The 12,413-nt window shown below is 43.3% G+C and overlaps 1 protein-coding gene across 6 annotated transcripts in view; it reads left to right on the top strand.

Moving 5' to 3' along the window:
• fhod3b (formin homology 2 domain containing 3b) overlaps positions 1–12,413 on the top strand; it is a 254,738-nt gene that overhangs the window by 153,685 nt on the left and 88,640 nt on the right. For all 6 annotated transcript variants that reach the window (XM_055924647.1, XM_055924642.1, XM_055924646.1 and 3 more), the window contains exons 4-5: positions 3,292–3,359; positions 8,933–9,038. In XM_055924647.1, the coding sequence (XP_055780622.1) occupies positions 3,292–3,359; positions 8,933–9,038 (174 nt within the window). The remainder of the gene's footprint in view (positions 1–3,291; positions 3,360–8,932; positions 9,039–12,413) is intronic.

Consider the following 12,413-nt stretch of genomic DNA (forward strand, 5'->3'; position numbering starts at 1 on the left):
TGACAGAATATATGTTATAATGAGTTCTGTTGTTAGGCCATAGAGCAACATGACAGAATATATGTTATAATGAGGTCTGTTGTTAGGCCGTAGATCAACATGACAGAATATATGTTATAATGAGTTCTGTTAGGCCGTAGAGCAACATGACAGAATATATGTTATAATGAGTTCTGTTGTTAGGCCGTAGAGCAACATGACAGAATATATGTTATAATGAGGTCTGTTGTTAGGCCGTAGAGCAACATGACAGAATATATGTTATAATGAGTTCTGTTGTTAGGCCGTAGAGCAACATGACAGAATATATGTTATAATGAGTTCTGTTGTTAGGCCGTAGAGCAACATGACAGAATATATGTTATAATGAGATCTGTTGTTAGGCCGTAGAGCAACATGACAGAATATATGTTATAATGAGTTCTGTTAGGCCATAGAGCAACATGACAGAATATATGTTATAATGAGTTCTGTTGTTAGGCCGTAGAGCAATATGACAGAATATATGTTATAATGAGGTCTGTTGTTAGGCCGTAGATCAACATGACAGAATATATGTTATAATGAGGTCTGTTGTTAGGCAGTAGAGCAACATGACAGAATATAAGTTATAATGAGTTCTGTTGTTAGGCCATAGAACAACATGACAGAATATATGTTATAATGAGTTCTGTTAGGCCGTAGAGCAACATGACAGAATATATGTAATAATGAGTTCTGTTGTTAGGCCGTAGAGCAACATGACAGAATATATGTTATAATGAGTTCTGTTGTTAGGCAGTAGAGCAACATGACAGAATATATGTTATAATGAGATCTGTTAGGCCGTAGAGCAACATGTCAGAATATATGTTATAATGAGGTCTGTTGTTAGGCCGTAGAGCAACATGACAGAATATATGTTATAATGAGGTCTGTTGTTAGGCCGTAGAGCAACATGACAGAATATATGTAATAATGAGTTCTGTTAGGCCATAGAGCAACATGACAGAATATATGAAAAAATGAGTTCTGTTAGGCCGTAGAGCAACATGACAGAATAAATGACACCCAAGGGCAAAGTGTTACTGATGAGGCCCCTGCCTGCTACGATGAAAGGTGTGTGTGTGTGCATGTGTGTGTGTGATCGTGCACAGGGGTCACCTGGGCCTCTCTCTTTGGCTTGAAGAAGGAGGGAAGCATAATTATTGAGGTCTAAGTAACAGTGAGAGTGTGAACACAGGGAGCAGAGAGGTCAGAGGTCATTGGAGACCAAACGGATCTGTGTTCATGACAGAGGAAAACATGAGTGAGGAAGAAGAAAGGCAAATGCAGAGAGAGAGAAAGAGAGAGAGAAAGAAGGACAGAGAAAATCTATTGAGAAATGTTTGGGAGAGAGATAAAGAGGACTGTCACAGAAAGAAAGGCAGACACACAGACAGAAATGTAGGAAGAGAGAGAGAGAGAGAGGTAGAGCTGAAAGAGGGAGAGAGTGAGATGGGGGCTGAGAGAGAGAGCGAGAGCGAGAGGGGTAGAGATGAAACAGAGAGACAGAGAGAGAGAGAGAGAGAGAGAGAGGGAGAGGAGAGAGCTGAAGGGGAGAGGCAGAGACTGCAGTAGGGTATGGTGTATGTTGCTATCTGCAGCAGTGACAGATTTTGCTGAGTCAGAGTAGAGACTCTCTAAGCTGCAGCAGCCTTGTGTGTTAGTAGTACGGTTTACCTGCAGCACTGCGTCATAGTAGACTGGAGTCACGCTCTACTGCTCAACACTGCCACCCAATGGTGAGACAAGAAACAACACCTGAGATGCAATGCCATGTTGAAAGATCTCAGTTGTTGGAACTAATGCAATGTACCAAGAGGCCTCATAACCATACCAACTAGCAACGAATCCTGTTCTTTTGGAAACCCTTCAGCCTTTGCACTACAGCATTACACATTCACTGTATCTATGTGTTAGCAAACTGACCTGTGTGGTCTGGCTATGGTGCATAAGTCAGTCAGTGTAGTAGTCAGTCACAGTATTATATCATCTATATGGTAGTAGTGGCTTTGCACATAGGAGACAGATAGAGTCAGTTCTGTCAGCAGGAAAAGTCCAGTGTTTTTTTAACTCTTCACAGATGTGCTTCTCTGAACTACAGTCTTCTCTCCTCACTGGCACAGAACAACTAGCCCAGAGCAACTAGCCCAGAGCAACTAGCACAGAGCAACTAGCCCAGAGCAACTAGCCCAGAGCAACTAGCCCAGAGCAATTAGCCCAGAGCAACTAGCCCAGAGCAACTAGCACAGAACAACTAGCCTAGAGCAACTAGCCCAGAGCAACTAGCCCAGAGCAACTAGCACAGAACAACTAGCCCAGAGCAACTAGCCCAGAGCAACTAGCCCAGAGCAACTAGCCCAGAGCAACTAGCCCAGAGCAACTAGCCCAGGGTAACTAGCCCAGGGCAACTAGCCCAGGGCAACTAGCCCAGAGCAACTAGCCCAGAGCAACTAGCCAAACTATTACTGGACAAGATGTGTGTTAGCATTAATGAAATGTGACCCAATATGACCCAATATACTACCCAATATACTAAAGGTTATAGTTCATATACTAAAGGTTATAGTTCATATACTAAAGGTTATAGTTCATATACTAAAGGTTATAATTCATATACTAAAGGTTATAATTCATATACTAAAGGTTATAGTTCATATACTAAAGGTTATAATTCATATATTAAAGGTTATAGTTCATATACTAAAGGTTATAGTTCATATACTAAAGGTTATAGTTCATATACTAAAGGTTATAATTCATATACTAAAGGTTATAATTCATATACTAAAGGTTATAATTCATATATTAAAGGTTATAATTCATATACTAAAGGTTATAATTCATATACTAAAGGTTATAGTTCATATACTAAAGGTTATAGTTCATATACTAAAGGTTATAGTTCATATACTAAAGGTTATAATTCATATACTAAAGGTTATAATTCATATACTAAAGGTTATAATTCATATACTAAAGGTTATAATTCATATACTAAAGGTTATAGTTCATATCTGGGGCGGCAGGTAGCCTAGTGGTTAGGTCGTTGGACTAGTAACTGAAAGGTTGCAAGATCGAATCCCTGAGCTGACAAGGTAGAAATCTGACGCAGGGTTTCACTCACACATGCAGGGTTATCTTGCCAATCGCTTGGACAATAAGCCTTTGATTAGTTAGCTTTTTCCTTGAGTCATTGACATGGAAAAGTACCACAGCTGTGTGTGACTGTAAACTGATCCTTTCTTTCTCTTCTTTCTCTTCTTTTAGAGAAACTCTACAACTCAAATGGACGAGAGCTGAGGAGAGCCCTGTTTTCCCTCAAGCAGATCTTTCAGGTAATGTTCCCCTCCCTTTTGTCTTAGCAGCAGCCTGAGAATGTCAGATTCATTAATACTGCAACGATAGTCTACTAATGGCTCTTGTTTATCATTAACTATCACACATTCGCCCATATGACACACACACACACACACGTGTATGCACATATGCACGAGTGTGTTGGACACACACGCACACACACACACACACACACACACACACACACACACACACACACACACACACACACACACACACACACACACACACACACACACACACACACACACACACACACACACACACACACACATGCTTTGTACAGCAAGTGCTCATACAAACATACTTAACACAAACACACACACTGTACAGTAATATTTTCCTAGCTATCTGAACAGAGCTCTGCAGTGAGAGTAGACTGCCTCCGTGGCAGCTATGCTGTACTCTGCTGTGCTCAGGTCCATGCTTGGCCAGAGCCCTGCTTCACACACTGGGGCTGGCTGGCCTGGCAGGGAATCACTGTGGAGGCTAGAGGGGGAGTGTTAAACATCACTTCAGGAGACCGTGAGCTACAGATGTTGACAGAGAAATACAGGAATAGATCAGGACGTCTCACTGTGGCTGTGCACACTTGGAATGACTAGGTCAGGTTTGGAGGAAGTGCATGTTACCACACACACACACACATACACACACACACACATACACACAAGTAACTGCACTTGAGTAACCTCTCCCCTAAAGAGCTTGTATCAATATAGTGCGTCCATGTGTTTGGATGAAGAAACCCTGTTAAATGTTGTCTGCTGCAGGTCTATACCTAAATGTTATCAGAATGTACAGTGTCTCCAGCTCTGTGGTCTCAGACTGTGTAATATTTCAGTTCCAGCCCAGCTGTGTGTGTCTGGAACTTTCTCTCTCTGTGTGAGTACACACTTGTATACACAGTGGTTTTGCCAAATGACTGGGCTCTCCATCATGTAGAAGCTGTCCTGGAAACACTGGTGTGTATTCCTATGAGGGAGGGGAGCTCTAAGACTGACCACCCAACAGTATACACACACACACACACACACACACACACACACACACACACACACACACACACACACACACACACACACACACACACACACACACACACACACACACACACACACACACACACACACACACACACACACCTCTCCCCCTCACTCCCCACCTGAGCACTAGCTCCTAGCCTAGCGTTGCATAGCCCACTCCGAAGCCTGATGAAAACCTCCCTCCTGTACTTTATGACTGAGCCGTCGACAGGTGTGAGAGCCCCAGGCGGGTTTGTCGTCTAGGAGAAGAACATAAAGTGCAGGATTTGGCAAGCGGACATGAGGCTCTGCAAATAAAATACTACTGTAACATGCTGAAATATAGGAGACAATCTCAGCAGAAATATACAAATATGACAGGGTCATTCACTATGTATTTCAGGGTTATGATAATACTGTGTTTTTCATTATATTCCATGTCCCAGTATCGAAGCACTGCTACAGTGGTCTTAGTTGTCCTCTTCAATATTGTAAGATATTTGTCTAGTATTAAGTCAAAAAGACTTGGACAAACAGTCCACTAAACATGCCTTTTCATGTAGCTCTCCCAAGACCTTTTGATATTACAAAACTGGACAGGCTGCCAATGAAACATTGTGTGGAATAGATCAGGACGTCAAAGTGAAAGAAATAGCACTGAGCTCAGATCAGTTGGTTCAGTATAAAGAAATAGCACTGAGCTCAGATCAGATGGTTCAGTATAAAGAAATAGCACTGAGCTCAGATCAGTTGGTTCAGTATAAAGAAATAGCACTGAGCTCAGATCAGATGGTTCAGTATAAAGAAATAGCACTGAGCTCAGATCAGTTGGTTCAGTATAAAGAAATAGCACTGAGCTCAGATCAGTTGGTTCAGTATAAAGAAATAGCACTGAGCTCAGATCAGTTGGTTCAGTATAAAGAAATATCACTGAGCTCAGATCAGATGGTTCAGTATAAAGAAATAGCACTGAGCTCAGATCAGTTGGTTCAGTATAAAGAAATAGCACTGAGCTCAGATCAGATGGTTCAGTATAAAGAAATATCACAGAGCTCAGATCAGATGGTTCAGTATAAAGAAATAGCACTGAGCTCAGATCAGTTGGTTCAGTATAAAGAAATATCACTGAGCTCAGATCAGATGGTTCAGTATAAAGAAATAGCACTGAGCTCAGATCAGATGGTTCAGTATAAATTGCTCTCCCAGTGGGTAGCACCCTGTTCCCTTTATAGTGCACTACTTTTGACCAGGGCCTCATAGGACTCTAGTCAAAAGTAGTGCACTACATAGGGAATAGGGTGCCATTTAGGACTGAAGCAAGCTGGGAACCTGTTGTTCAGAAATACATTCATCCAATTGGATCAATTAGATTAGAGCTAATTGTGTTATAGTAGGGTTATAGCCACAGAGTTGAAGGTTATTCAACAGGGCCCCATGCCTTTTGTGTGTAATAAGGCACTCCTGATCTAGTAAAGGGGTTCTCCAGCCATAGTTCCCTAGACACATTGTCTACACTGAATTTGAATTTCACTCCTGAGGACTATTTTCCTTCCCAGTATCCACTGGGCCCAATACACAAGGTCAAAACAAGTTCCTTCCTATTGTAATATTCTGTTCAGAAGGTATGTTGATGTCTGGTGTCCTGATTCCAGTGTGTACGTAGCCTATAGTAACCATCTCTCCTGTCATACCTGACAGCAGGGTTTCACACATAGGTTCCGAGGCCCCCCTGGGTGCAAGTGTAGGGTTGTGCCCTAACACTAACCAACTCATCATCAAGCTTGGATTACTTCAATCAGCTGTGTAGGGGGGGGACTAAATGTGCTCCCAGGAGGTGGCCCCAGGAGACAGAGTTCGGGAAACACTTCCCTATATGTATGTATTTTTTATGAACCTTTATTTAACTAGGCAAGTGAGTTAAGAACAAATTCTTATTTACAATGACGGCCTACCACAGACAACGCTGGGCCAATTGTGCACCGCCCTATGGGACTCCCAATTACAGCCAGTTGTGATACAGCCTGGAATGGAACCAGGGTGTCTATAGTGATGCCTCTAGCACTGAGATGCAGTGTCTTAGACCGCTGTGATACAGCCTGGAATGGAACCAGGGTGTCTATAGTGATGCCTCTAGCACTGAGATGCAGTGTCTTAGACCTCTGTGAAACAGCCTGGAATGGAACCAGGGTGTCCTAGTGATGCCTCTAGCAATGAGATGCAGAGTCTTAGACCTCTGTGAAACAGCCTGGAATGGAACCAGGGTGTCTATAGTGATGCCTCTAGCAATGAGATGCAGAGTCTTAGACCTCTGTGATACAGCCTGGAATGGAACCAGGGTGTCCTAGTGATGCCTCTAGCACTGAGATGCAGTGTCTTAGACCTCTGTGAAACAGCCTGGAATGGAACCAGGGTGTCCTAGTGATGCCTCTAGCACTGAGATGCAGTGTCTTAGACCGCTGTGAAACAGCCTGGAATGGAACCAGTGTGTTCTAGTGATGCCTCTAGCACTGAGATGCAGTGTCTTAGACCGCTGTGAAACAGCCTGGAATGGAACCAGTGTGTTCTAGTGATGCCTCTAGCACTGAGATGCAGTGTCTTAGACCGCTGTGAAACAGCCTGGAATGGAACCAGGGTGTCCTAGTGATGCCTCTAGCACTGAGATGCAGTGCCTTAGACTGCTGTGATACAGCCTGGAATGGAACCAGGGTGTCCATAGTGATGCCTCTAGCACTGAGATGCAGTGCCTTAGACTGCTGTGATACAGCCTGGAATGGAACCAGGGTGTCCATAGTGATGCCTCTAGCACTGAGATGCAGTGTCTTAGACCTCTGTGAAACAGCCTGGAATGGAACCAGGGTGTCTATAGTGATGCCTCTAGCACTGAGATGCAGTGTCTTAGACCGATGTGATACAGCCTGGAATGGAACCAGGATGTCTATAGTGATGCCTCTAGCACTGAGATGCAGTGTCTTAGACCGCTGTGAAACAGCCTGGAATGGAACCAGTGTTCTAGTGATGCCTCTAGCACTGAGATGCAGAGTCTTAGACCTCTGTGAAACAGCCTGGAATGGAACCAGGGTGTCCTAGTGATGCCTCTAGCACTGAGATGCAGTGTCTTAGACCGCTGTGAAACAGCCTGGAATGGAACCAGGGTGTCCTAGTGATGCCTCTAGCACTGAGATGCAGTGCCTTAGACTGCTGTGATACAGCCTGGAATGGAACCAGGGTGTCTATAGTGATGCCTCTAGCACTGAGATGCAGTGCCTTAGACTGCTGTGATACAGCCTGGAATGGAACCAGGGTGTCCATAGTGATGCCTCTAGCACTGAGATGCAGTGTCTTAGACCTCTGTGAAACAGCCTGGAATGGAACCAGGGTGTCTATAGTGATGCCTCTAGCACTGAGATGCAGTGTCTTAGACCGATGTGATACAGCCTGGAATGGAACCAGGATGTCTATAGTGATGCCTCTAGCACTGAGATGCAGTGTCTTAGACCGCTGTGAAACAGCCTGGAATGGAACCAGTGTTCTAGTGATGCCTCTAGCACTGAGATGCAGAGTCTTAGACCTCTGTGAAACAGCCTGGAATGGAACCAGTGTGTTCTAGTGATGCCTCTAGCACTGAGATGCAGTGTCTTAGACCGCTGTGCCACTCGGGATCCCACGGCTACTATTTCACAGCTATGACTCAACAACCCTGATGTAATGAATTTGTTTGGTGTGAACCCAGAGTTTCCACATCACTTTAGCCAGGATCTAAGATGGAAGGTGTTGTGGTCTGTGTCAGTCATACCAAATCAGCAATGTGAAGAGTGCTCACTCACTCACCCCCGGAGTGGTTCATTCATGTCTAACCATTCATTAAACCAGGACAGCAATGCTCTTAGCACCTCTCTGTCACTAATTGGATGAGCTCTTTCTGTTAGCCGACAACAGGCACTTAGCAACCGATGTTTAAGACAGCTACAAAATACAGGGTTGCCATGAGAACAGGAAATGAGGTGCTTGGAGCATGATGGGTAATTTGTCCCTGGTGAAAGTAACGCACAACATACTTAGTCTTACTTGCTGTCATGGAAATATGTGTTGTCAAGGATACCATAAATCTCTTTAATGAAATGTAATGCTTGTATTTCCATACAGTGTGTAGTAAATGAATGTTAATGCAAACAATAATAAATAATGCCCATACTTGGCAAAGTTTAAAGGTCATTATTATACTGTAGATAAAAACATAAAACCTACGAGGGCTCTTAAATGTCTTTCAAGGTCTTTATTGATTTGTGGCGTCAAAAAAACACTCTCATATAACTTCCTAATCCTTGTCCCATTATGCTCAGTCATACATAGACTGTGTCCCAAATGCTGCCCTATTCCCTATATAGTGCACTACTATTGCGCTAAAATAGTGAAGAGGGTGCTATTTAGGACTTATCCATAGAATTACTGCTACTCATAGCACAGGACCAATCTCTAGTCGTCTGAATGATGTGTGAGAGTAAACTGCTCGCCTCTCTGCCCCTCAGGATGACAAGGACCTGGTCCATGAGTTTGTGGTGTCTGAAGGACTGACATGTCTAATCAAGGTCGGGGCTGAAGCAGACCAGAACTACCAGAATTACATTCTCAGGGGTATGTACAGACCAGTAGTAACTCACTCACACACACACACACACACACACACACACACACACGCACGCACGCACGCACGCACGCACGCACGCACGCAATGCACGCACGCACGCACACACACATACACACACACAGCTCTGTCTCCTCTCCCGGTCCCCCACCCCTCTCTGTACAACACATGACAACATGGCAATTGAAAATCTATTTGTTGTATTGTCACATATACCAGATACTGTAGGTGCAGTGAAATGTGTTGTTTTAAAGGGTCAGCCATAGTAGTACGGTGGCCTGAGAGAGAATTAGGGTTAAGTGCCTTGCTCAAGAATGGTGTCAATCAGAGATGGTATCAATCAGAGATGGTGTCAATCAGAGATGGTATCAATCAGAGATGGTATCAATCAGAGATGGTGTCAATCAGAGATGGTATCAATCAGGGATGGTATCAATCAGGGATGGTATCAATCAGGGATGGTATCAATCAGATGGTATCAATCAGAGATGGTATCAATCAGAGATGGTATCAATCAGAGATGGTATCAATCAGAGATGGTATCAATCAGGGATGGTATCAATCAGGGATGGTATCAATCAGATGGTATCAATCAGAGATGGTATCAATCAGAGATGGTATCAATCAGAGATGGTGTCAATCAGAGATGGTATCAATCAGAGATGGTGTCAATCAGAGATGGTATCAATCAGAGATGGTGTCAATCAGAGATGGTATCAATCAGAGATGGTATCAATCAGGGATGGTATCAATCAGGGATGGTATCAATCAGATGGTATCAATCAGAGATGGTATCAATCAGAGATGGTATCAATCAGAGATGGTGTCAATCAGATGGTATCAATCAGAGATGGTATCAATCAGAGATGGTATCAATCAGAGATGGTATCAATCAGAGATGGTATCAATCAGAGATGGTATCAATCAGAGATGGTATCAATCAGAGATGGTGTCAATCAGAGATGGTGTCAATCAGAGATGGTATCAATCAGAGATGGTGTCAATCAGAGATGGTATCAATCAGAGATGGTGTCAATCAGATGGTATCAATCAGGATGGTATCAATCAGAGATGGTATCAATCAGAGATGGTATCAATCAGAGATGGTATCAATCAGAGATGGTATCAATCAGATGGTATCAATCAGAGATGGTATCAATCAGATGGTATCAATCAGAGATGGTATCAATCAGAGATGGTATCAATCAGAGATGGTATCAATCAGAGATGGTATCAATCAGAGATGGTATCAGTCAGAGATGGTATCAATCAGAGATGGTATCAATCAGAGATGGTATCAATCAGATGGTATCAATCAGAGATGGTATCAATCAGAGATGGTATCAATCAGAGATGGTATCAATCAGAGATGGTATCAATCAGAGATGGTATCAATCAGAGATGGTATCAATCAGAGATGGTATCAATCAGAGATGGTATCAATCAGAGATGGTATCAATCAGATGGTATCAATCAGGGATGGTGTCAATCAGAGATGGTATCAATCAGAGATGGTATCAATCAGAGATGGTATCAATCAGAGATGGTGTCAATCAGAGATGGTATCAATCAGATGGTATCAATCAGGGATGGTGTCAATCAGAGATGGTATCAATCAGAGATGGTATCAATCAGAGATGGTATCAATCAGAGATGGTATCAATCAGAGATGGTGTCAATCAGAGATGGTGTCAATCAGAGATGGTATCAATCAGAGATGGTATCAATCAGAGATGGTATCAATCAGAGATGGTGTCAATCAGAGATGGTATCAATCAGATGGTATCAATCAGGGATGGTATCAATCAGATGGTATCAATCAGAGATGGTATCAATCAGAGATGGTGTCAATCAGAGATGGTATCAATCAGGGATAATATCAATCAGAGATGGTATCAATCAGGGATGGTATCAATCAGGGATGGTATCAATCAGATGGTATCAATCAGAGATGTTATCAATCAGATGGTATCGATCAGTGATGGTATCAATCAGAGATGGTATCAATCAGATGGTATCGATCAGTGATGGTATCAATCAGAGATGATATCAATCAGAGATGGTATCAATCAGATGGTATCAATCAGAGATGGTATCAATCAGATGGTATCGATCAGTGATGGTATCAATCAGAGATGGTATCAATCAGAGATGGTATCAATCAGATGGTATCAATCAGAGATGGTATCAATCAGGGATGTTATCAATCAGATGGTATCAATCAGGATGGTATCAATCAGATGGTATCAATCAGGATGGTATCAATCAGGGACGATATCAGTCATTCAACACATTGAGACTTTGGGTTAGGCCAGTCTCCATAAACCTACCCAGGACCACCACATGTGTTTACATTCTCCATTTAAATTAATGGTTTGGCTTGGTATTGTCACACACACACACACACACACACACACACACACACACACACACACACACACACACACACACACACACACACACTTTAACATGGTCAACCTTTGACCTCCACGGACAAAGGACAGATACATTAATAACCAGATGCCTTATTGGTCTAATGTCCTTGGGTGTGTGTGTGTGTGTGTGTGTGTGTGTGTGTGTGTGTGTGTGTGTGTGTGTGTGTGTGTGTGTGTGTGTGTGTGTGTGTGTGTGTGTGTGTGTGTGTGTGTGTGTGTGTGTGTGTGTGTGTGTGTGTGTGTGTGTGTGTGTGTGTGTGTGCATTGAGGTCTAGCTGTGTTTAGAGGTTAGGTAGTGATGGGAGGGGGACTGGGAGGGGTCAACACACCCACCTACAAGGTCACAGCTATTATTTAACAGGCGGATCTGTTGCTACGGGGCAGGTCACACATGCTTAAGCGCCCAATAAAAGTCCTGGCAGGATGTTGCAGTTCATAAAACTAATTTCCCTCTCTCTCTCTGTCTCTCTCTCTCTCTATCTCTATCTCTCTGTCTCTCTCTCTCTCTCTCTCTCTCTCTCTCTCTCTCTCTCTCTCTCTCTCTCTCTCTCTCTCTGTGTCTCTGTCTCTCTCTCTCTCTGTCTCTCTCTCTCTCTCTCTCTCTCTATCTCTATCTCTCTGTCTCTCTCTCTCTCTCTCTCTCTCTCTCTCTCTCTCTCTCTCTCTCTCTCTCTGTGTCTCTGTCTCTCTCTCTCTCTGTCTCTCTCTCTGTCTCTCTCTATCTCTATCTCTCTGTCTCTCTCTCTCTCTCTCTCTCTCTCTCTCTCTCTCTCTCTCTCTCTCTCTCTCTCTGTGTCTCTGTCTCTCTCTCTCTCTGTCTCTCTCTCTCTCGCTCTGTCTCTCTCTCTCTCGCTCTGTCTCTCTCTCTCTCTCTGTCTCTCTCTCTATCTGTGTCTCTCTCTCTCTGTCTCTGTCTCTCTCTCTCTCTCT

Source organism: Salvelinus fontinalis, chromosome 6 (assembly GCF_029448725.1).
Source record: "Salvelinus fontinalis isolate EN_2023a chromosome 6, ASM2944872v1, whole genome shotgun sequence".
Lineage (NCBI taxonomy): Eukaryota > Metazoa > Chordata > Actinopteri > Salmoniformes > Salmonidae > Salvelinus > Salvelinus fontinalis.